The sequence below is a fragment of the Corvus kubaryi genome, unplaced genomic scaffold (genome assembly GCF_017639235.1).
Source record: "Corvus kubaryi isolate FWS band 111438036 unplaced genomic scaffold, C.kubaryi_AGA036_p1.0 37308, whole genome shotgun sequence".
In the NCBI taxonomy this organism is placed as follows: Eukaryota; Metazoa; Chordata; class Aves; order Passeriformes; family Corvidae; genus Corvus; species Corvus kubaryi.
The window spans coordinates 13916802-13939889 of NW_024581096.1; the positions used below are offsets into that span (position 1 = coordinate 13916802).

A 23088-nucleotide genomic window follows, 5' to 3' on the forward strand; every position below is an offset into this window, starting at 1 on the left:
ACTAGGGAGCATTGTCCTCTGTGGGCAGCAGGGAGACCACGTCTGGACTCTCCAGGACAAGCCAGACACAGCAAGTCTTTGTTTTGCATGATAGCTGAGGCTGTAGGGGACCTTCTGCAATCCTGTCCCAGCCTTGCCGTGCCACTGGGCTGGCTCCACCAGCCTCCTTCTCTGAAAGATCTCCCAGGAGCTGCCCTCAGTTTGAAGCCATTTCCCCTTGTGCTTTTGCTACAAGCCCTTGTGTGCAGTCTCTCTCCAGCTTTCTTGTAGCCCCTTTTGGTACTGGAAGGCCACAGTAAGATTTCCCTGAAGCTTTCTCTTCTCCACACTGAACGATCCCAATTCTCCTCACAGGAGAGATGTTCCAGCCCTCTGATCATCTTGGTAGCCTCCCCTCTGGAGTGGCTCCAGCAGGTCCCTGTCCCTCCTGTGCTGGGACCCCAGAGCTGGATGCAGTGCTCCAGGTGGGTCTCAGCAGAGCGGAGCAGAGGGGCACAATCCCCTCCCTCCCCTGCTGCCCACGGGGCTCTGGGTGCAGCCCAGGACACGTTTGGCTCTCTGGGCTGTGAGTGCCATGGCCGGGGCATGTCCAGCCTCTCACCCACAGCACCCCCAAGTCCTTCTGGGCAGGGCTGCTCTGGGTCTGTTCATGCCCAGCCTGTGCTGGTACTGGGGTTTGCCCTGACCCAGGCGCAGCACCAGCACTTGGTCTTGTTAAACCTCATGATGTTCCCATGGACCACTCCTCAAGCTTGTCCAGGTCCCTCTGGATGGCATCCTGTCCTTCAGGTGTGTTAAACACACCTCACAGCTTGGTATCACATGCAAACTTGCTGAGGGTGCACTTGATTCCACTGTTCACGTTGTTGACAAAAGCACTTAATAACATTGGTCCCAAGGTGGATCCCTGAGGGCCAACATTATCACCAATGTCCACATCAGGACACTGAGCCACTGAGCACTATCTTCTGGATGCAGCTGTCCAACCTTACCCACTGTACAGTTCACCCATCGAATCCATCTCTCTCCAGTTTAGAGGGGGACTGTGTTGAAGGCTTTACAGAAGTCCAGACAGAAGACACATGTAACCCTTCCCTTGTTCACTGATGCAATTGCTCCATTGTAGAAGGCCACTGGGTTGGTTAGGCAGGACTTGTGATGAAGCTGTGCTGGCTGTCTCAAGTCCAGCTCAGAAAAATGGTTCCCAACATATTCCCCTCTCTGCAGAAACACTAAGTGAGACAGGGAGGGTCAGTGCTCCTTCTGGATTCCCCCACGCACCCCAAGTGGGTCCTGGACAGGCGTCTCTCATCACCCTCCTTTGGCAGATCAAGTCCCACCACATTCTTAGGGATCTTTCCCCCTTGGTGGCAGGGGTCTCCCCTTTTCCTCATGTTCCCAAGTCTCCCCAGTGCTCCCTCCTCTCTCCCATTGTCTTACCAGTGCACCTTCATTTTTTCAGGAGCACCCTCATTTGCAGCTCCGCTGCACCTCCTTTCTTTCCATGGTCTCAGGATTCCCACATTCACCTCCCATGGTCTTAGGGCTCTTCACTGCACTCATTTTCCTCCCATGGTTTCCTCATTCACCCACCATGTTCTCAAGGCTCCCCAGCACTCCTTCATTTCCTATACAGTCTCAGGGCTTCCCAGCAGTTTTTCATGCTGATGGCACCACTGTCAGCACCCTTTCCAGGCAGGACCAGCCCAAAGCCCTGAGCAGGTGAGGAAGGCAGGAGAAAGGACAGGACAAGAGCTGTCAATACTGAGAGAAGGGACAGGCTGTAAATCCACAGGACTCCCCAAAACGGACAGGTTGAGGACATCGATGTGTCCTCCCCCAGCTCCAAAAAGATGCAAATGGCAGATCCTGCACCCCTGGCAGCCTTGGAGTAACCAAGAAAGTGGGAGTTGGGCTCTGCACTGGACACCTTGGTCAGAGCTCTGCTGGCCAGGGCACACAGGGACACGCAGGGGCACAGTACAAAGCACTATAATACATGTATGCATGAGTGTGGGAGAGGGGAATAAGGTCTGTTTTCCATAATCCTTGCTTTAAAATAGACACACCCTTTCCCAGCAGCTTTGCAAGGCAATTGAGGCAGTGTGCAAAGGGGACAGAGTCCCAGGGTACACCCCCAGGTCCTGTTCCTGAGTTCAGTGATGGAGGGGAGTGGCAGCAGTCAGTCCTTGGTCAGAAAAGGAGGTCGGGTCTCAGATGCACTGCTCAGGTTTGGGGATTTCTCGCAGATCCACTGGAAGAGATTCTTGCACGTCAAACTCCATAATTCCCCATTACCTACTGACCAGCAGTCTGAATTATAGCGTTTCCTAGGAAAGAGGGCACATCTCAGAGCAGCAGTGACAACATCCTCACCGTGGACACCACTTCCCACAGATCCCTGTACTGCTGGGGCAGGCAGGGCACCTGGCACACAGACCAGTCTGAGAAAGTGTCATATTCCTCCTCCTGCTCTTCTTCTCTGCCACTTGGATATTTGGCACTGCACCCCACAGCTTGGGTCTACCTTCACCCCCCTCCCTTGGGGCTCTGCTCATGGGACCATCACCCCCTTTGCTGAGGGGTGTCACAGGGGCAAAACAGCACCCTTCTAGCATGGCAAAACGGCAGGTGCTTGTGCTAAGGACTCTTTGCACTTACGGGTATTTGCTGTCCCTCCGTACAGAAGATCCTGCCTCATAAAAAATTCTTGCTCCAATCCAGTACCTTGCATTAGATGCCTGCACAAAATGCTGGGAGGGAGAGAAGCTGTCAACCACCTGCTTCATGGCCAGTGCTTGCCAGGTGCCCAGGAGCCCCAGGGCTGGCTGTGCTTCTCCCCCCAGCCTTCCAGGATGGGAACCCGGGGCTCATGGTGCCACCCCGCCAGCTCCACAGATAGTGCTGCAGCTGGCCCAGCAGGACTCTGTCCAGCCCCACCCTCCTGGGGTACCACAACCCCCCTGCTCCGTACCGGCACTAGCAATGATGACCAGTCATCTTGGACCAGCAGTTGAGCAGATCTCTCTGCACAGTCTTGGTGGCTATCCTGCCAGCTCTTCTTTGCCATTGAGATGTAGAGACACTTGCTCCTGTAGAGTACCCAGCCACTGGGGCAGCAATCTGGGGGCAGGGGCACAGCTCAGGTGCTCATCCTTCTGTGGATGCTTAGGGGCCTCAGCCTGGCTGAGTTCAGCCCCTGCATCTTCGCAGCAGCAACACCACCTGTGCCCCATCCCCATCAGGCTCTACCTGTGTTCACGCAGGCACGCAGGCTGTTCACAAGGCTCTTGCTGGTGTTGAGCTTCCGCTGCACCACCTGCACCTCCTCCTGCAACACAGCCAGCTCCTGCTGGGTATGCCCCAGCTCAGCATTCCTGCTTTCCAGCTCCATCTGGGTGATGTTGTACTTGTGCCACACTCGTTGCAGCTCTTCTCTGGCCCATGCCAGCTCCAGCTGTGTCTGCTCCAGGCTCTGCTCCCGTGCCCGCAGCTCCTGTGACAGGCGGCCCTGCTCGGCCATGTGCTCACGGGAGGTGTCCTGCAGGCTGCGGGTGACCTGCCAGTCTGGGGACAGAGCAGTTGAGCTGGATGTGGGCATGGGGCCTTGCCTGGGGCATGGCTCGAGCAAGGAAGAGTAGGATAAGAGTATCTGGCTGTGGATGGAGATTGTCCTGGGGGTGCCAGTGGGAAGGGAGAGGAAGCCCCCATGGTGGCAAGTGGAGGGGAGACATTGGAAGGCAGTGGGAGACATTGGGAAGGCAAGGAGACTCAATGAGAATCTGTGGAAGGCAGTGGGAAGGCAGTGGGAAGGCAGCAGGAACACTGTGGGAGGCAGTGGGAGGCAGTGGGAGGCAGTGGGAAGGCAGCAGGAACACTGTAGGAGGCAGTGGGAGGCAGTGGGAAGGCAGTGGGAACACCGTGGGAGGCAGTGGGAGGCAGTGGAAAGACAGTGGGAGGCAGTGGGAGGGAGTGGGAGGCAGTGGGAGGGAGTGGGAGGCAGTGGGAAGACTGTGGGAGGAAGTGGGAGACAGTGGGAGGCAGTGACAGGGAGTGGGAGGCAGTGGGAGGGATTGGTAGGTAGTGGGAAGGCAGCGGCAAGACCATGGGAAGGGGTGGGAGGCAGTGGGAAGGCAATGCAAGGCGGTGGAAGGCAGTGGAAAAGGCAAGGGGAGGAAAGGGGAGGCAAAGGGAGGTAGTGGGAAAGGCAGTGGGAAAGGCAGTGGGAAAGGCAGTGGGAGGCAGTGGGAAAGGCAGTGGGAGGCAGCTCCTGGTGGCCAAGCAAGAGCCCCGGACCCCAGCCCCAGCCCCCTCCTCCCTGGCAGCCCCCAGCAGCCTGTCCCTCGCCCAGCCCGACCCCGCTCCTGCTGCCGCCCTCCCGGCTGCCCCCCCCGCGGCAGTCACCGACTCACAGTAAGCCCCCAGAACCACGACGGCCACCACCAGCAGCAGCAGGAGCAGGCTGGCTGCCAGCAGCGCTCTGGGGACGCGCCATCGCCGTGTCCAGCGCCCTGCAAGAGACCAGCACCCGCAGGCATCACCCCGTGGTCCCTCTGCCACCACCGTGCTCCGGGGCGTCCCCGCGGCAGCGGCTGCTGCCGGGTTCCCACCTGGGCTGGGCGCTGCTGTCACCGGCCCCAGCGGGACGTTCTCGTAGGGACTGTCATCCTCATCGGGGACGGTGGATGGAGGGCCCGCGGCAAACTTCAGGTCGGCATAGACCACGCTCTGGGCCATGCCCCGAGCGGCCCCGATGGCCCTGCGGGCTCTGCTCCGCTTCAAAGGACAAAAGCAGCTGGTTTCTGCAGAAGCAGAAGTGTGCTGAGGTGCGGCAGAGGGGAAAGTACGGCCACGGCACCCGCGCCCTGCCATTGGCCCGGCACCACCATCTTACCGTCCTCCGCACCCCGAAATTGGTCAGTGTCCCCTGGGATGGCACTGGGGCGGTGCAGCTCGGCGCTGGAGCATCTGGCAGAGATGTAGGGCTCAGCCTACAGAGAATTGACCAAATTCCCTAGGGCAGGGGAGAGCAGGTCTGTCTTCCAGATGGGAACAGGTAGCTTTGGTGCTGACCCCATCCAGGATGGAAGTTCCCTCTTCTTTGTGCTCTGCTCCAGATTCTGAGCATTGCTGCCCTAGTGCCTAAAAGGGATTTCTACATTGCAGCACAAGCTTTCACTTCTCCTCTCATCATAGCCACGTTTCTCCACTCTGCCAGCAAGTACACTATGGAAAACCAAACCCCAGCCACAGAAGGGTCATGACAAATGGCCCCTTTTCTTTCCCCTCATGCCAAGGCCAGTGCTTCCCAGCAGTAGGAGGTACATTGGGCAGTCACCCAATAAATCCCACTGGCCTCTCCCCTGCATGTCCTCCCTGGGTCTGGGCCCCTGCATCCCCAGGAGGACATGCTCCATTTTCTTCCAGGAGATTGAGCAGAGGCTGCCTAACCTTTAGCTTTCCAAATCTCCTTCCTGTCCCCTTTGAAGCTAGCTTTGATTTTTGCCTTTCTCCACTGAGGAAGAACCTCCCTTGCTCTTGCAGAGGTGATGGACAGTGGCCTTGTAATGCTGTGCTCCACCAGCACCACTGTGTGCCTCCAGTGCTGTCCCAGGGACTGGCTGTGTTCAGATGCCATCTGGAAGACAGTGGGAGGCAGTGGGAAGGCAGTGGGAGTGGGAGGCAGTGGGAAGGTTTGGGGGCATCCCTTCTGAAACCTGCCCTTCTCTGGACACAGTTCAGTGGAGACCTCTGAGAGGCTGAGGGCCTGGAGGGACCAAGAAGAAGGTGTTGTGAATGCTGGGATTGTGGTCTTGGGAAGGGAAGGCAAAGAGATGTCACTGATCTTTGTAACTCTCTGGGGGTGTTTTGGAGCAATGCCAAAGCTGGGATCTTCTTAGACAGGGACCGGGGAGGGGATGAGAGGCAGTGGGACAAATTACATCATGGGGAAATTCCCATTCTCAGAGGCTGGGAGGGGAAATACCTGTCTGTGAGGACCTCCGGCCCTCCACAGAGCTGTCCACATGGCAATTTGCTCCTGTATTCAGGATTGCTCTGCTCTCCCCCAGCTCTCCCGTAGCCCATGGATTTGGGTCTGTCCTTTGCTCTTCCACTGCTGTGACCTCTGGCTGTGCTGCCCTGGCCCTGCCCTGTGCTGAGGGGGACCATGAGCATTTTTAGGGCATGGGAGGGGATGGGCCAGTGTTTCTGGGACCAATGAGAGGGTGCTCGTCCCCGCAGCCGTGCCTCACTGGTCCCATCTGCTACAGTGCGGAGCAAACTTCTGCTTCTGCAGATGCTGGCTGCACTTCTCCTTTGCACGTCTGAGAGACGGCGCAATCGCCAGGAACAGGAACATCTCAGAAAGGCATCCCCAGTGCGGAGCGGGAGCCAGCAGGGCTCAGGGCTTGCCCAGCGTTTGCCTACATGGCCCAGCTTTATGCTGACCTGAGGTTTGCCAAGGTGATGGGGGGCCGGAGCATGGCCAGCCAGGCACTGGAGGCAGGTGAGAGCCCACCAGCCCCGCCACGCTGTCCCTGCCATGCTCAACCCCACGGCCTCAGCTGCTCTCCCCTGCCTTCCTCCAACAGCCCTCAGCATGAATGAGGCAGAGAGCCCCTATGACAACACGCAGCCAGCGCTGGCAGGGCAGGATGGGGACGGGGCAGAGCCCAGCCCAGGTGAGTATCCAGCTGGATTCCAGCAGACCCAGGATGGTTCTGGTGTGAGTAGTGGGTGGTGTTTTGGGGTCCTCCCACTCCCATCACCCACACCATGCCATCTGTGCCACCTTGCCACCACTCTGCTGCCTGCAGGAAGGAGGTCTGGGGGCTGCCAGCAGTTTTCTAGCTCTTCAGGTGATACCTGTGGTCTGTTGTGTTGTGCAGGGCGCTGGTCCCGTCGGTGGTGCCTCCCTGTGGGTCTGCTGGCAACTTGCCTGCTGCTGGTGGCCGCTGTGGCCCTGGGGGCTTGCTGTGAGTCAGGGGACTGTGAACATTTGGGGCAGGGAGTGGCTGGGTCAGGGAGGCATCTGGGCTGGGGTGGGTGCTGTGGGTGAGCGGGGGGGGGGTGAATAGAGGCATACTCATGCACACTCACTGGTGAGTCCCTCTGCCCTGTCTGCCACAAGCTGGCCTATATCCCTCGCACATCCTGACCACCTCCTTTGCCTCCCATCATCCATCTTCCTTGCCTTACTCTCCATTTCTGCTTCTTTTCTTTTGCATCCTGGCGCTGCCCAGCCTCATATTGCTGCACCTTCCCTGCCCCTGACCTGCTGCTTCTGCTCCTACACCCCATCCTGCCTTGCCCTGCTCTCCCCTGCCAGATCCTGCCCAACCCTTAACCGTACACTTCCTTGCTGTGCCCTTCCCTCCCATCCTTTCCCACTCAGCATGGATAACTCCCTGCCTTGCCCTGCCCATCCTTCCTGCCTTAAACAGGGTCAGTCCCACATCCGGACTGTCCCAAGCCTATGCCTCAGCTCACCCACTCTGTCCCCAGACTGGCAGGTCACCCGCAGCCTGCAGGACACCTCCCGCAAGCACGCGGCTGAGCAGGGCCGCCTGTCACAGGAGCTGAGGGCACGGGAGCAGAGCCTGGAGCAGACACAGCTGGAGCTGGCGTGGGCCAGAGAAGAGCTGCAGCGAGCGTGGCATGAGGGCAACATCAGCCAGCTGGAGCTGAACAGGCTGAACGCGGAGCTGCGTCATGTCACGGGGGTCCTGAGCAAGACAGAGAGGGAGGTGCAGGAGGTGCAGGGGAGGCTCAACAACAGCGAGAACACCGTGGCCCTCCTGCGCTCCTGCACAGCTATAGGTAGAGTGATGATGGAGCAGGGATGGGGTGCTCCAGGTGACTGGCACCCCTCAGCAGGTGCCAAGGGGCAAATGTGGCTTTTTTGGCCACATGGTGTGGACAGGGTGGTCCAAAGGCTGAAGCTATGCCTGGAGCAGATGCTGAGCCTGTGATATCCACTGGGAAGGTGTGGGGCTGTTCCTTGTTCCCTCCCAGGGCATCTGTGGCTGAGCAAGCCCCTGAGCTATGCCCCTACCCACAGATTGCTGCCCTTCGGGCTGGCTGCTGTACAGGGGCAAGTGCCTCTTCATCTCCTCGGAGAAGAAGACATGGGAAGACAGCAGAGATGAGTGTGAGAAGACATATTCTCAGCTCCTGATCACCAAATCCTGGAGTCGTTGGACTGTGCCGGTAGGGTGCTGGGGGAGCTGAGGGCAGGAGATCCAGTGATGGGGTCCCCAGATGGGCTAGCACTGTTCTGGGGGCCCCCTGTCCTGCTAAAACATTGGAGGGTGCAAGGCTGTTCTCTGGAGCACATGGCTGGTGGTTGACGTTGGACAGAAGGGCTCTGACACCCCTGGATGTTTCCCAAGCTGGAGCAGGGCACCAGGGCTGCTCAGCTGTCCTGCCTCAAGAAGCTCCAGCCCCAGGGGCTCCTTGGCGAGATGATGACCCTCCTGCTAAGTACACAGTACTGCAGTACATAGGTGGCATGGAATAAAACATAGAGAGGCACTTTTTCTTCTTCTCCAGACCTTCCTGAAGAATGCAGATGTCCCTTACTGGATTGGACTGCAGAAGGGCAGTTTTCCCTGGTACGAATACAGCTGGCTGGAGGAAGAGGATCCGGAGAGTGAGGGGGTCTCAGAGGCCTGGTTCTGGGTGGATGGATCCCTTTACGAAAGGTACGTGGCAGCACTCTTGCCAAAACTCCCTTCCTCTGGCATGGCTCTAGGAAGCATTTTAAATCCCACCAGTGCCCAGTTCCAGGCACAGGCCCTGGGAAACAAAGAGCATCAGAGCAGCAGGGACTGAGGGAAGGTGGGTGCAGTGGTGTGATGAGATGCTTAGAGGACAAGCAAATGGAAAGCCAAGACTCAGGGGGCTGGGTAAAATGCAGGGCATGTGAAACAGGAGGCAGCAAGAGTGGATAGAAGAAACCCCAGGTTTTATTTGGGGCCTAGGCAAGGTGTTTGAGCACCACCTCTATCCCCCACATGCCTTCTTGATTCCTCTCCAAAGGGAGATCAAGCCTTCCTGTCTGTGGAGAGTCCTGGGCTCCTGCCTGCCACGTGCACCACCTCCTCAGCTTGCTGCTGCTTCCTCTTGCAGTGTCTGAGAGCACTGGGGAGGAACAAACCTGTCTGGCCAGGTTCTGGGTACCTGGCCCTCCATCCTCAGCCCTGCCACGGGGGCTGCCCCCAGTGCAGACCCAGGGCTCAGGCCAGCTCCTCTGGTCATCCACGTGCCTTCAGGGAGGGCCTGGCTCTCCCCACTGCAGGCATGGAACAGCCCCCAGCATCGAGGCTGAGAGGGGGAAGGCTAAAGGGGTGTCGCAAGCACTGCAAACCTTTTGCACAAGTGTTTCTCAGCCTGCCTGAGGAAGTGCAGGGATGTGTCAGCTGAGCCTTCAGCCTGTGAAATCAGTAGGGGAGGACTGGGGGATCCCCCCTTTGACTGCAGCATCCAACCCCTCCTCTGCCAGTGTATGAAAGGCAGCTCTCAGCAGCCGCAGCTGCCTCGGCCGGGTTTGTAGAAAGAACATGTCAGTGCCTGATGTGTTGTTTCCCCATTCAGGCCGTGGCAGTCAAAATCGAATGGAACCTGTGCCATAATAAGCCGAGGGAGTATCAAACCCACCCAGTGCACTGGTCCCAAAGACCTGAACCTCTGGATCTGTGAGAAGGCAGCAGGGCCAAGCCTCCCTTTCAGGTGATGATGGCTGCTGGCCCCAGCACTGCTGTGGTGAGTCTGCCCACACCAGGTTCTGCTGAGTCTGGGATGCACGGGGCCTGTGGGGTGTGTAGGGAGGAAAGCGGGGAGCCTGCAGCTCCGCCTGGGGCATGTTGACCCCCTCCCTTGGAAAGGGAGAGGAATGTAGTCACCTCCCTGTGCTGGATGGAGCCTGCCTCCATCCCTTTGCTGCCACAGGTGTTCTGAGTCTGAGGTTGCTCAAGGACTACCTGAAGCCATGGCTCAGCAAAGGGACAAGATGGGGGAAAACCCTTGGTGAGGTGCTTTCCCAGCCCTGTTGCATGTGGTGGAGGCTGGGCAGCATCTCACCCTCCCCTTCACCTTCACCCTCACCCTCCTCTGCTTTCCCCTGCAGCACCTGCATCCTGCACTGCCTCTGCTCCAGCCTTGCTGCATCCTTGCCCAGGATATCCCATCCATTCAAGAAAACCATTTCCCTCTCACAGCCCGCTGCCCCTGGGCCACCCAGGTCCTTCCCACTGATGCCCAGTGGCCCTTTGTCTCCAGCTGATGTGCTTTGGCTGAGTGGTACAGGCTCCACAGCCCACCCCACACCTGCATGGGACACTTTGGGTTTTCCTGAGCATGAGGGCTGGTGGGCAATGGGGAACCCAGGACCGGCTGCAGAACGGAGCAAGCACTGACAGAGCTGGAGCCATGCCACATGCCCAGCATGGAGACAGCTGCAGTGCTGGCATGCCAGGAGTAGGTGCTGGGGACAGCACAGCCCCACCCTCCACGCAGTCCCCTCCCCACAGCAGGAATTTTCTGCCTGACCCCACTGCAGGAGCAGCTTGGCCATGGCTTTCAGACAACCCAGCACTCAACGGCCTCGGCAAAGCCTCGGCGCCCAAGGAGGGAAGCTGAGCCTGAACTGGCCGGTGCCTGTGCTGACGTTTGGGGATTTTTTTTGCGCTAATTAGAAAGTAGAGCAGTGACCTTTAGGGTCCTATGGTGTGATTGTGCCTTTCAAAAGCAAAAGTTAACTCAGGCACGTGTAGCAGGCTGACGCTTTGCGAGACAACTCATCCGGACTTTAAATAGCTGCTACACATGTGCACATGTGAAGATTAAGCAAAGCAGCCCTGATGTAACACTGCAGCCAGGTGAGAGCAGAGGAAGTTGTGCTCAACCAGGCGAAAATGCCCTCGATTTATGATGGGGTTGTGTGTGCCATATATAGCTGATTAACTGCAATGTGAGTGAGCTTGCATGAAGAGCAAAAGGGTGTTAAAGGCAGGCTTTTTGGAGGTGGCACGTGTCACTTGTCTGTCTTGTCCGCTGAACCCACTTTGTAGCAATAAAGAGACCCAGTTCATCTGCTCTTTGCTTTCTTGTGTACCATGACAAACACGGGCTCAAGGGCACAAACCCAAAGGACCTAAATAATGAATGGGAATTTGTCTGAAGCCATCTCAATTGAGATGGGCGCTTCAGGGGAGTTGAGATCTTGGGCTGAGCAAGGCTGCTTTGCAGTCCTGGAGGAGTTCCCCAGAATGCCCAGGCAAGACCATGCAAACTTCTGGGCCGACATCTGATGTGCATCCAAGAGACAGAACCAGCAGTCTGAGTTGCTGGGACATTCAGTTTTTATTGAACACTTTAAATAAGCTGGGTATATATTACTAGCAATTATTATTAATAATAATAAAAAACACAAAGAGTTCTGCATTCACCAGTGCATTGTGCAGGAGGGAGGAAAGCCGGCTCCCACCCTTGCCGGGGGCCAGGCAGCCTAGCTGTGCTGCCCACTGGCCCCATCCCCATGATGCCAGGATGGCATCCTGGCCCCTCTGCCAGCATCCTGCTCCCAAACCTGGGTGCCAGGGGGATGTGAGGCGCTGTGCTGACTCAGCACCCAACCCCCTGCATCGGTCAGGCAGGGACAACCCCAGTGCTGGCAATCCTCCCCGTGCACTGCCCATGGGCATTGCCCCTCTACGGTCCCCTGCCCTCTTCTCCCCGTGTCAGGGACTGGCTGTGCTCCCCGCGCTTGTGGGTTCACCCACCAGCCCCCCAGGATCCCCAAAAACACACATACACACGCTGACCTCTCTACCCCAGCCCAGTCCCTCTCACCCACCTGGGTGCAAGGAACTCCCAGTTCTCCCAAGGTAGCAGGCTCATTGTAAACCCCTCTGCAAGAGCCTGCAGAGGGGTGAGCCCTTGGGGAAAGGGGGTCCTGGATCCAGGGCTTGAGCCCCGTGGCCCCCACGGGGGACCAGCCCTGCCGCTTGGGGCAGTGCTCAGGGCAGCAGTGTTATTGCACTTTGGTCCCCAGCAGAGACCCAGCCCACCTCCAGGGTTCCCTGCAGATCCCCAAGGCTGATCCTGGTGGGGTGGGTGCCCGAGTGCCTGGGCAGCGCCACGGCAGCCACAGCACTTGGCACAACAGCCACTGGTGGCCACCACGTGCCGAGTGAGGACAGACCGTGGGGACGTGCCAAGCTCCTGCACTGCCCAGTGCTGTGGCTGCAGAGGGGTGCAAGCCCTGGAGTCCCCATCACTAGGACTGTGCCTCCGGCAGCTTCAGGCTGGGCTCAGCCAGCACTGGCCCCAGGGCTTTCTGGTGTTGGCCCCTATCATGGCAGATGAGGCTTTTGGCCTCGCAGTTGAGGTTCTGGTAGCGGGGCGGGCTGGGTGCTGGCCGGTGGCAGATGGAGGCAAAGCTGAAGCTGAAAGGACTCAGGCAGCAGCCGGGGCAGGGCAGCACATCATCCTGCTCCAGCATGGCACCAGAGCTGTGCCCAGGCAGCATGGCCGAGCGCTCCGTCCGCTCCAGCGCCGCCGCACAGGAGATGCTGAGCTCGGAGAAGCCGTGCTCCAGCCCACTGCCCCAGGCCAGAGGTTTGCTGACCATCACATGGTTGTTGTTGATGAGGAGCCCGTTGGGGGCTCGCACGTCTGGCTGCCAGGGCTGTGTGCCCAAGGATGCGGTGCGGATGAAGTTGCTGCTGAGGGGGAGTGGGGCGGGCTGCGGCGGCTCAGAGCTGTCTGGGCCGCAGTCCATCTGCTCCTCTGCCCTGGAGCTGGGGGTAGAGGCTCTTCCCCACGCTGGGGGAGGAAGGAGGGCGGGGGGCTGGGCGTCATCAGTGGGATGAGGGGACCCCACACCCAGCTCCAGGCCCCCCCGGTGGGGCAGCTCAGGAGAGGAGGGCAGAGAGTGGCACTTGCGGGGGCTGGTGGTGGGTGCTGAGAAGTCACACTGCACCTCCATGGCGGGCTCAGGTGTCACCGGGGAGCTGAGCTGCAGCGCGGCGGGGGGTGGCAGGTTGAAGGTGAGCGAGATGACCGACTTGCTCGGCGTATCAAAGAGCTTGATCTTCCCCCCCTTCAGGTCCTCACGCTGGGAGAACGGGTTGACACGGGGGGACATCTCCTTGGACCTGGCCCCGCTGTAAGGCTCCAGCGGCCACAGCAGGGCAGGTGGCTTGGGAGGGAACATGTCAGACTGGCTGCGGGACAGGCGCTGGTCTGGCTGCAGGTGCTGTGTCCCCACCTCATGCAGGGGCGACTGCTCGGTATGGCTGGCTGACCTCCTGGTCACTCCTGGACACGGGCACAGGAGAGTGTTACCAGCAGCCAGCAGCTGCCTGTGCATGGTGCTATGGGGTGTTGGGCACCCAATAACTATGGGGCACACCCCAAGGGAGGAACAGGGGCCAGCTCCATCCTGCAGACATCACACGCCCCTGTCTCCTTCCCCTACAGCTGATGGGGTAGGACGGGACACCTCACACTCCCCCATCTTTGCACCCTGCTACGGCCTGTCCCCGAGGCGCCCACATACCACTGAGTGCGGCTGCAGTTCCAGATGCAGACAGGCTCTCCCCGATGCCGAACAGGGTGGCCCCGGCACCCTCGGCTCTCAGCTGGTGCTGCAGGATGCTCTCCAGGCACTGCGTGATTTCCAGGAATGAGGGGCGGGAGGTGGGCTCCATCTGTGGGCAGGAGGAATTCCCCGTCAGGTCTGTGCCTCCTCAAGCACCCCAGGGAGCCTTGCATAGCAAAGGCAGCTCCCTGCTCTTCCTGTGAGCAGGCAAGGCAGCCTGTCCTGCCCGCCTGTGCTGGCAGGGAAGGGCAGTGGAGGTGGGAGTCTCACACTGCAGCAGTGAAAAGCCAGCTGGAGGAAGGCCGCCGGGCAGTCAATTCCCACCATGGTGCGGAAAGTGGTGACGTCCAGACCAAAATCCTGCACCAGGGAAAGGAAGAAGAGTGAGGTTGGGTCTCCTGGAGCACCACCAGGCCCAGGGGACCCAATACGGCCTGGCACCACCCCCCACCCTGTGCTGTCACACAGGGCTGTGGACCTGGAAGCACCCCAGCTGGGACACAGAGGAGGACCCTGATGTCACCCCAAATTGGGGTAAGGTTGGGGGATGCTGGGACACAGATATCTCTTCTGCTCTCTGCCTGAATCCAATTGTCCTGTTCTGCTCAGGCTGACTATTGGGTTCTGAGGTTACTAGCAGAGACCACCCCTCCCTGGACAGCAAGCGGGACACAGCACCCCTGCCCTGAGATGTGGGACCAGTCCTGCACATGGGTCTCTGCCCAACACAGAATGCCCCCCTCTGTTTGATGAAGTGGTCCCAGCCCCAGTGCTGCTACCCACAGCTCCCCCTGTTCCCATCCCAGAGAGTCACCTCAGTGCGGGGCAGGTAGTCAGGGTCAGCTGGGACACGAGCGATGGTCTCACACAGGATGATGCCGTATGCAAACACATCGGCCTGCAGAGAGTGGGGAGTCAGGGCGGTGTGCCGCAGCCCTGAGGTGATGTGCCCACCATTCTGCAAGGCCACAGCCCTGCTCCTCCCTGCAGAGCCACACTGGGGCTCTGCCACCTTGTCACCAGAGGGATGCCCCATTCCTTCCCTCTAGGTGCACCCCAGGACTGCAAACTCTGCAAACCAGTGGCAGCACAAGCCTGAGTAAAGCCCCATGCAGGGCAGCCTCACCTTCTCGTTGTAGATCTCCCCACGCAGCACCTCGGGTGCCATCCAGTACGGGGAGCCCACCACGGCCAGCGGCTCCTTCTCGCTGCCCTCACTGGGAGACATGGTGGAGTATCAGGAGCTTCCCAGTCCCCCAAATGTCCAACCTTCCCCCCTTCTGCTGCAGCAGTCCAAATCACCATCTCCATCTCCCTTCCTGGGCTAACCCTCCTCCATGCACCCTACAAACGCATCTCTTCCCAACCACACCACCCCCTTCTTCATCCCCTCCCAGCCATTCCCAAATGTGTCCACCTGCTCCTGGAGTCCCCCCTGCCAGGGACCACCTCACCACCCCCATTTCTACCCTTTTAGCTGCATCCCCAATGTCCATCCCTCTCCAGCCTGTGCTCTGGGTGGGCTCCAGGGATGGGGATGGACAGATGGATGCTGCCCACGTACCTGTAGGTGGGGATCTTTTCCGCCAAGCCGAAGTCACCCACTACAGCTGTGTAGCCACTGGCCTCGCAGCGCACCAGGCAGTTCTGGGGGCACAGGAGGACCTGTCACACCAACTGCACCAGCCCTGCCTCTCTGGGGCTCCCAGGACACCCCAGCACAACACAGCCTCCTGCTCCCCAGCCTGCCACGCCTGGGGCAGCAAGGCAGCAACACGGGTATGGGACAAGGAGGGCAACGCAGGGCCTTGGAGCATCCTGTACCTTGGAGGTGAGGTCGCGGTGGAAAATGCCCTTGGAGTGCAGGTAGCGTAGGCCATGGGCGATGTCGAGGGCCAGCTTGACACGCATGGACCAGGAGAGGGGCACAGGGCTGTCCAGCAGCTGCTCCAGGTTCCCACCGTTGATGTACTGATGGGGAGAGCCAGACCATCGCATCACTGTGTCCCTCCCGCCCACAACACTGGCTGCCCATCTCTCATCCTAATGCATCTTCCAACCACCCCACAGCACAGCCTCCCAGCAGGCCTTGCATGCACATGTCTCAGGCCAAGAATGTGTCCCCACAGGTATCACTGTCCCTTCCCCAGGCTTGCAGGAACCCCAAGACTCACAGCTGCTGCCACACTCTTACCTCTGTCAGCGCGTGCAGCTGTCCCTGGTGCACACACACCCCCATGAACCTGTGAGATAGAGGGGACCTGAGGGTGGCTGTGGCAGGGACCAGCCCCAGGAGCTTATCCAGCATCAGCAGTAGCTCCAAACCCCCAGGCTAGGGAAAAGGGGGGCAATGGGGCCGGCAGTGGGGGAGCAGGTCGTACCTGAGGATGTTGGGGTGCGAGAGGCGGTTCATCAGCTGCACCTCCCGCAGCATGTTGCCCCGGTTGCTGGTCAGCTTGTTCATCTTCAGCACCATGATCTGCCCCGACTGGCGGTGCCGCACCTGGAGGGGGATGCAGGACAGGCTGAGCCCCATGTACCTCTGCAGCCCCCATGGACACCACGCTTCACGTGGCTCCCACCCCAGCCCCAGAAGAGGTGCTAAGCATCCCATGTGCCCAAGGCATATGGCACCCCAGCGACCACTAGGGCTAGAGGGGCACTCTCCCCACATCTCCAAGCACTCCCAGTACTGATGACACACATCCCCATCCTCGCTGGGGCACCCTGTTATGCTCCCTCCACCGCACTACACTGCCCTGAACTCCCGAGAGGCAACAACAGCTCCCACAAGCTGTGAGCACAGCCCTACTGTAGAAACAGGCAGGTGCAGGACTGGGGAGCACCAGGGAGGGCTTTTTTCAGGTCAGCACCACCTAGCCAGACCCTACCAGCATGGGGTGGAGAAGAAAGGGGGCACAATGCCCCTCAGAACCAGCTCTAGGTGTGGCAAACACTTCCGTAGTGCTTGACCCCAGCCTGGCAGGGCATGGTGCTCGGATGAGCTGTATATTTAGCCAGCCCCAGCCCGATGCTGTCATACGATCTGGGGGCCTGGTCCCCTGCCAAGAACAGCAGCTGGAGCATGGCCAAGCACGGACACCCCATCCATCTGCAGCTCCCTGGCATGTCCAGGGCAAGGGAAGAGCACAGGATGCCCTGACCCAGCACTGTCATGGGGGGGCCAAACCAGTGCTGAGGGTCCCCTCCTGAGCAGGTGCTGGGGGTGGGATGCCACCCCCGCCTTGGAGCAGCAGCTGCCTGGGGGGACAACCCCATGGATCCCAGCTGCCCCCCCAGCACACACGGAGCTGTGCACGGAGGCGCAGGCATTCCTCAGCGCTGCCGTCAGCTCCCTGCTCTTGTCCTTTTTAGTCGATGCTGGCTGAGGCTGTTGAGCCGCTGCCAGCCCCACAACACCCCCACAACACCCCTCACCTCAGGGATTGCCTTCCCAGGCAAAACACAGGGGGTTGGCTGGAGGCAGGATCCCCAGCACCCCCATCCAGCTTGCAGCTTGGCCCTTGTCCCCACCACAACAGAGGGAAGCTGGCATGCTGGGCCCTCCAGGGCTCTCCTCTCACCCCATGACTGGCATTGCTCAGGGAGCAGCTGTCCTGGGGTGCATGCCATGGATCTATCCAGCAGAAAATACCCAGGGGATGGGGCAGCAACACATCCCTTCAAAAGGGCCTGGGGGAAATGAGTGCTCTGTGAAGATCCCTCTACATGTCTGTGTGCACTGATGCCAAACCAGTCCCAGTCAGAGTGGAAGTGAGAGGCTGTGCCACCATCAGCTCACTGAGATCATGGAGAGACTTTGAATAATTCAGCAGACACCTGCCTGTGGGCGCCCTGCTCCAGTTACACCTTTGTCACCTCCAGCCAGTCCCAGACAGCCAGCTGGCATTCCTGACCCACCGACATGAGCCACGTGACAGCAGAGCTCAGAATGGACCCTGGACGAGTGGGAAAGGGACACCTCAGATACCTACCACCACAGGTCCCTATCCTGGCACTCCACCATGCTGCAGGGAGAAGGGAGGGTGGATTTCCCCATGCCTCCTCCTTGCTGAGCACTGGACATACTGAGCCTGTCTCAGGGTGACACTGCAGTGTCTGCTGTGGGGAGCACCCAGAGCGCTCCATCTAATGGTGCTCCAAGTCGTCCCAGTGCTCACTACTCTGCTCACCACACCATTGCCCAGCAGCACCTGCAACTGCTGCCAACATCATGCTGGACTCCTGCCCCAGGACTCCTTGGTCACACCTGGACCAAGGGCAAGGGGCAACCCCACCCCATCCCCACCATCGCTGTCTTCTGTCCACCTCATCCTTGTCGGCAGGGCAGCTGAGGGCACCACCAGAAACAGAAGCTGGGCTCTCAGCCAGGCTTCAGTGCAAGCTTTAAGGAGGAGGCCTGCATGATGAAAGCAGGGTGGGCACAGTCTCCCTTGGTTCCTCCAGCTCCCCATGGAGCTGGGGGCTGAGGAAGCCAGAGCGTGGACAAGGCCAGCAGGATCCAAAGCCTTGCCAAGCCCCTGGTGCTAGCTGCTGCCCAGCAAAACCCATCACTCCTGACCCAGCTCTCCCGGCGGCAGTGCTTCCTTCCTTTCCCAAGCCATGTGCAGCTGACAGGACTGGCTCGGTCAGTTTGGCTGGGACCAGCAGCTGCCAGACGGCAGGACCCGGCTCAGTGGCGCAGGCAGGCTCATCCCCGCCGGGACGGCTGGAGGCGGCAAGGCTCCGGCGCCACGCGCCCACGTCGGGAATGCCGCGCGGCACACACAATGCTGGCACTCGGTGGCCATGTGCCATAGGGCCGCCCAGCTCCCTGCAAGCAGCAGCAGCCCCGCATCAGGGAGCAGCGTCTGGTGGGCACCAGCTCAGCCCCACACGGTCGACATGTGCCTGTGGCTTAATTCCTCATTAAAAAGCCACCTGCCATTGGAATAAGCTGGGTGAGGTCTGAGTGCAGTCATGTGCTGTTGGACACCTTAAGATTAGAGGAGAGGCAGACTCGGGGAGGGAAGGTCTGGTGAAAGCTGCTTCTCCAGGAATTATCTCAGGGATCCCAGAAGCTCCTGGCCCATACAGCCCTGCTCTGATGTCTTTTTCCATGACTCCATCCCCAGGGGCAGGAAGGGCTCCAGGGGCTCCCAGCCCCATGCCCATGGGTCCTTGAGGGTGTCTAATGTCCTGAGCTCACTTGTGAGGCCCTGTTCTGCCATCTCCCCTGCAAGATCTGTGGCTCAAGGCCAGCCCATACCTTGATAAGCAGGGAAGGAGTTATGCTCCCTTCCCATGGATCTCACATGCACTGGCCTTATTTACCCAGTCTGTCCAGATGCTAGCACCAGCTCAGAGCCCTGGGCGCCCTCTGATGCACACACAGCAGCAAAGGGCACAAGCCACGACCCCAGGGGATTGAAGCCCCTCACTAAGGGGGTTTCCTCCCTCACTGACATCCAGGGAAGGCAGCGGGCAGCACAACCTCCTCGGGCAGGAAGGTCTCTCCTCTCGACTCTCTCACGAACTCTGGGATGGCGCCCAGGAATCCCAGCGCGTTCCCCAGAGCTGAGCTCAGCCGGGCAGCCGTATGGGGCTGCAGGGGGAGGGCAAGCTACTTGTCCCCCCCCCAGGAAACAGGCAAGCCCTCACCCCTCACCGATGCTCCCTGGCATCCCACATGGCTGATTCACTGGGCACTTCATGGGGCTACCGTGGCTGAGCCGGGGTGCCATGGCACGTTGGTCCCCATCCCATCTGTTGCCAGCACACAGGGCTGGGGGATGGGACAGGCTGGCGGCAGCCCCAGCCTGGGCACAAGGGATCTGAGCTCTTTTAACAGCGGAAATTAGAGTCTTATTTAAAGAGCATGCTAATCAGAGCAAGCAGACGGCCTGCTCCCTCCCCACAGCCAGCGCTCCCGTCTAGACATGGGGCAAAGCTCCCTGACATCTCCCCGCTCGAAGGCCTCAGCAGCCAGCCCCCCTGCACCCTGCACTGAGGACAGCCTGGCACACAGCCCCACTCTCTGCATATTCCCTTGCCCCCTGCCCCACACAGGCAAGGCACAGTCACACAGGGACACCACCCTGCACCCCTCACTGCAGAGTTCTGTGCGGAAGACAGGAGCGGGGCAAGGGAGCTAGCAATGCCACTGGTTACCCCACAGCCACCCACAACAGCTGCATCTGAGCTCACAGGAATCCCAATAACACAACCGGGTGGGACTGGGAAACGTGCCCATCAAACAGAGAAGGCAGAATCAGTCAAGACAGACTTTGAGGAAGAGACAAAGCACCTGCTCCTGGAGAGTGTTTGAGCCCCCACCTCCTGTTCTCCCAGGAGTGACATTGTGGGCACACGAGGAGCCACAGCAGTGCCAGTGTTGCACCGCGGTGGCAGATCACTGCCTGCCCTCACTGGCAAGCCTGGAGCATGCCCCATGATAGAGCAGGAGAGGTGCTGGCAGATCTCCAGCTGGTAAGCACAACACATTTCCCGTGCCCAGGACTCCCAAGCGGCAACTGTGGGGCCAGGCCTGCTCCCAGCCTTGCCACGGCTGGCTGACCTTGGCAAATTCACTTCCTCCCTCCTTGCCTTAGTTTCCCCATCGGTGTCACGCTGCTTCACTCTCCATAAAACAAGACAAGGTCCCTGATGAAGGGCAGCAGATAAGAGGGAGTGAGCTGCTCCATTAGTTGCACCGGAAAATTGGAAGTAAATAGAAAATCCCAAAGGTTGGCGGGGAAGCGAGCAGAGACAGGCATGTGACAGCAATGCCAAAACCTTCTCCTGAGCTCTGGCTGTGCTGGGAGCTGCTAATCCACACACACACACACACACAAAATGCCGTGGAAATGGGGCGCTAGGCAGAGCACATCATAGAGGTGCACCCTGGGAAATGGCATTTCCAAGAGGATGTGCAACATCAGGGCATAAGGCTGAGACTCAGATGAGTGAAGACCTCTGGATACAGCCCCAAGGATGCTGCCCACAGCCCCCATGTCTGCTGCAGACAGCGCATGGGAAAGTAAGAGCGGGATTTGGGGAAGACATGCAACAGTGGTTTAAGGGCTGGAGAAAATGCCTGGCACAAACAGACCTGGCTCAATCTGCTCAGTCAATTGGAAATAGAGAGGTGGCTTCCTGCAATGTCTGTGTATCTGAGAAAACGGGGGGGCTAGTGCCTCTGAAATTGCACAGGGAAAGGCAATGAGAACCAGCTGCTCCAGAGGGAAAACAGGCCTGCTCTGCAGCACAGTGGGGGATCAGCTATGAACAAGCGCCATGAAAAAGAGCAGCTTCTTGTCACTGGTGTCTCCTGTTTGCTCTGGACAGCCCTTCTGAGAGAGGTGCTTGGCTGGAGCAGGATTGGAGCAGCTAGCTTGGGACACCAGGGCTCGGACACTCTGAGCCCTTTGGCTTCACTGCTGAGAAGACAGTCAGAAGCTTGCCAGCACCCTGCCTGGCCCTGGCTCAGGTGCACACCAGGACTGAGCTACCTGTGCAGGGGCAGAGATACCCAGGTTCCCTCCCTGTCCCCCACACCCACCAAGGCTGGAATGACATAGGACTCGGCAGCCACACAGAGGAGGCAGATTCAAGTGCCCACAAGCCTTGGAAAGCTATAGAAGAAACAAGGGAGGTGGGAGGAAAATGGGTCCTGGGCTGCCCTGCCAAGCTCTGTCCTCCTCGCAAGCTCAGGCAGCCAAACCCCAGCTCAGATCCCAGGCTTACCCCACCATCCTGCTGAGCTCTTGGACTCAACCCACCGCACGAGCACAAAGCCCCATCTGGCCCTCTCCCGTCCCTGCTTCCTTGCCACCATGCACGCATGTCGACTCCTGATCCCCATCCCACCCCTCAACCTTTGCCAGTCTCCCAAATCCTACATGCCAGCAGCCCCACAAGAACATAATGTGTGGGAGAAGGAGCATTTTGTGGCTCCTGCAGAGACTGGCAAAACAAACAGTGAGGCAAGAAGAGACTGTGGCCTTGCTGAGACACGGAAGCATCCATTATTAAAGAGCCATATCCACGCCTGACTTTATTAAATGCCTCCCTCTGCTCCAAGGTGCTGCTGTGCGCTCCAAGCCAGAGATCAATAGCAGGAACCCAGCCAGCAGGGAGGTCATGGCTCCACTGGGAGCTCCAGGAGGGAACACGGAGGAGAGGGACCCCACTGCACACCTTCCATGCCCCTCACAGGACACCTCTTTTGTGGCTGAAGAGGAGATGGGTCTTGGGGGTCTCCCTGCTGAGTGGGGAATGGTGTCAGGGCTGGAGAGGGTCCCCAGGGTACTGCCAGGATGCGGATGCCCAGTTGCGCTGCCTGTGACCCCAGTGACTGTGGTGGCAGGCAGTGGGGGTTGTGCCCAGCCCTAAGCTGCTCTTTGAGGGATATGAAGCCGCTAGATCGATCACCACTTAGGGACAGTCCTCGCCCAGTGGCTTATGGCACCTTCAGTGATGCTGAGGCACAAAACAACACATGCACACACCTCCCCTCTGCCGGGAGAGGTGGTGCTGACACCGAGGCACAGCCCTTCGTCCCCAGCAGCAGCGCACTGGGCTGGCAGGATACTGTCACCACGCACCCCTGCTTCACTGTTGGAGACCCTGAGCTCCCCACCAGCACTCACACACCCCTATCCTAGGCACGGACCACACACAGGCATCCCCACCCTGAGAGCCCCAGAGAGGACGGAGGACAAAGACAGCTCTGGGGTCCCAGCTCCGTGCCGTTCTACGGCATCACACCCCTGTCCCACAGCCAGACACCTTCGTGGGGCTCCCGTGGGGAATCCTGCACATCACCTGCCCAGCAGGCCCGGCAACGCCGGACATCACCTTGGAGTGGCTAGGAATGTCGCCTGGATTCCCTGCCACAGGCACACCCTGGGTGGGTTCGCGTCTCCAGCCTGTCGACAGGGGTCCCCGGGGCTGGGCTGCCCGCCACCCGACCCCCCGCGCAACCCACGGCGCAGCGCTCGGAGCGCTCAGCCTTCCCGGCTGCAAACAGAGCCGGCGCTCCCCTCCCCCTGCTCGGGGCGATGGAGGCACAACGCCCCGGCCGGGACGGGGCGGGCGGCGGGGTCCCCATGTCCCCGCCGCACGGCACCGCCTCGAGCACCCCCCGGCTCGCCCGGCTGCCGGGGCTGGAGGTGGGGACCACAGTCCCGAGTCGAGGGTGCGGCCGGGGCTGCGTTGTTGCCGCGGTCCCGGGGGATGCCCGATCCCGGCGGGATGCCCCGCGGACCGCCATACCCGCTCCCGCCCCGCACACCTTGAAGACCTCGGAGAAGAAGCCGGCCCCGATCTTCTCGCAGTAGAAGTCGTCGATGCGCGCCAGGGTGGAGACGGCGCTGCGCAGCGCCCGGTACGAGGAGGGCCGCAGCCGCCCGCAGCCCGGCCACGGCCCCGCCGCCTCCCCCTCGCCCTCCCCGGGCCGCCGCGGCAGCTTCTCCCATTCC

At 59.8% G+C, this 23088-nt stretch overlaps 3 protein-coding genes across 3 annotated transcripts; 1 reads left to right on the forward strand and 2 right to left on the reverse strand.

The window, feature by feature from the left end:
* Nucleotides 1–1976: 1976 nt before the first annotated feature.
* Nucleotides 1977–6237, reverse strand: LOC121664924 (B-cell differentiation antigen CD72-like). The gene is made up of 6 exons (XM_042028620.1): nucleotides 4611–6237; nucleotides 4413–4511; nucleotides 3253–3567; nucleotides 2975–3123; nucleotides 2662–2753; nucleotides 1977–2330 (listed from the first exon to the last, which is right to left on the reverse strand). Exons 1-6 carry the CDS (start codon nucleotides 4870–4872, stop codon nucleotides 2183–2185), a joined length of 1065 nt encoding a protein of 354 aa, XP_041884554.1. The 5' UTR covers nucleotides 4873–6237; the 3' UTR covers nucleotides 1977–2182.
* Nucleotides 6238–6316: 79 nt separating this feature from the next.
* On the forward strand, nucleotides 6317–11097 carry LOC121664925 (B-cell differentiation antigen CD72-like). The gene is made up of 8 exons (XM_042028622.1): nucleotides 6317–6508; nucleotides 6594–6683; nucleotides 6891–6977; nucleotides 7507–7821; nucleotides 8063–8211; nucleotides 8554–8705; nucleotides 9598–9765; nucleotides 10130–11097. Exons 1-7 carry the CDS (start codon nucleotides 6430–6432, stop codon nucleotides 9734–9736), a joined length of 1011 nt encoding a protein of 336 aa, XP_041884556.1. The 5' UTR covers nucleotides 6317–6429; the 3' UTR covers nucleotides 9737–9765; nucleotides 10130–11097.
* A 248-nt stretch (nucleotides 11098–11345) lies between these two features.
* Nucleotides 11346–23082, reverse strand: TESK1 (testis associated actin remodelling kinase 1). Its single transcript, XM_042028619.1, has 10 exons — nucleotides 22902–23082; nucleotides 15988–16109; nucleotides 15801–15849; nucleotides 15431–15577; nucleotides 15171–15253; nucleotides 14733–14823; nucleotides 14421–14504; nucleotides 13877–13966; nucleotides 13565–13715; nucleotides 11346–13323 (listed from the first exon to the last, which is right to left on the reverse strand). The coding sequence occupies exons 2-10, from the start codon at nucleotides 16080–16082 to the stop codon at nucleotides 12281–12283; spliced, it is 1833 nt and encodes a 610-aa protein (XP_041884553.1). The 5' UTR covers nucleotides 16083–16109; nucleotides 22902–23082; the 3' UTR covers nucleotides 11346–12280.
* Nucleotides 23083–23088: the final 6 nt, after the last annotated feature.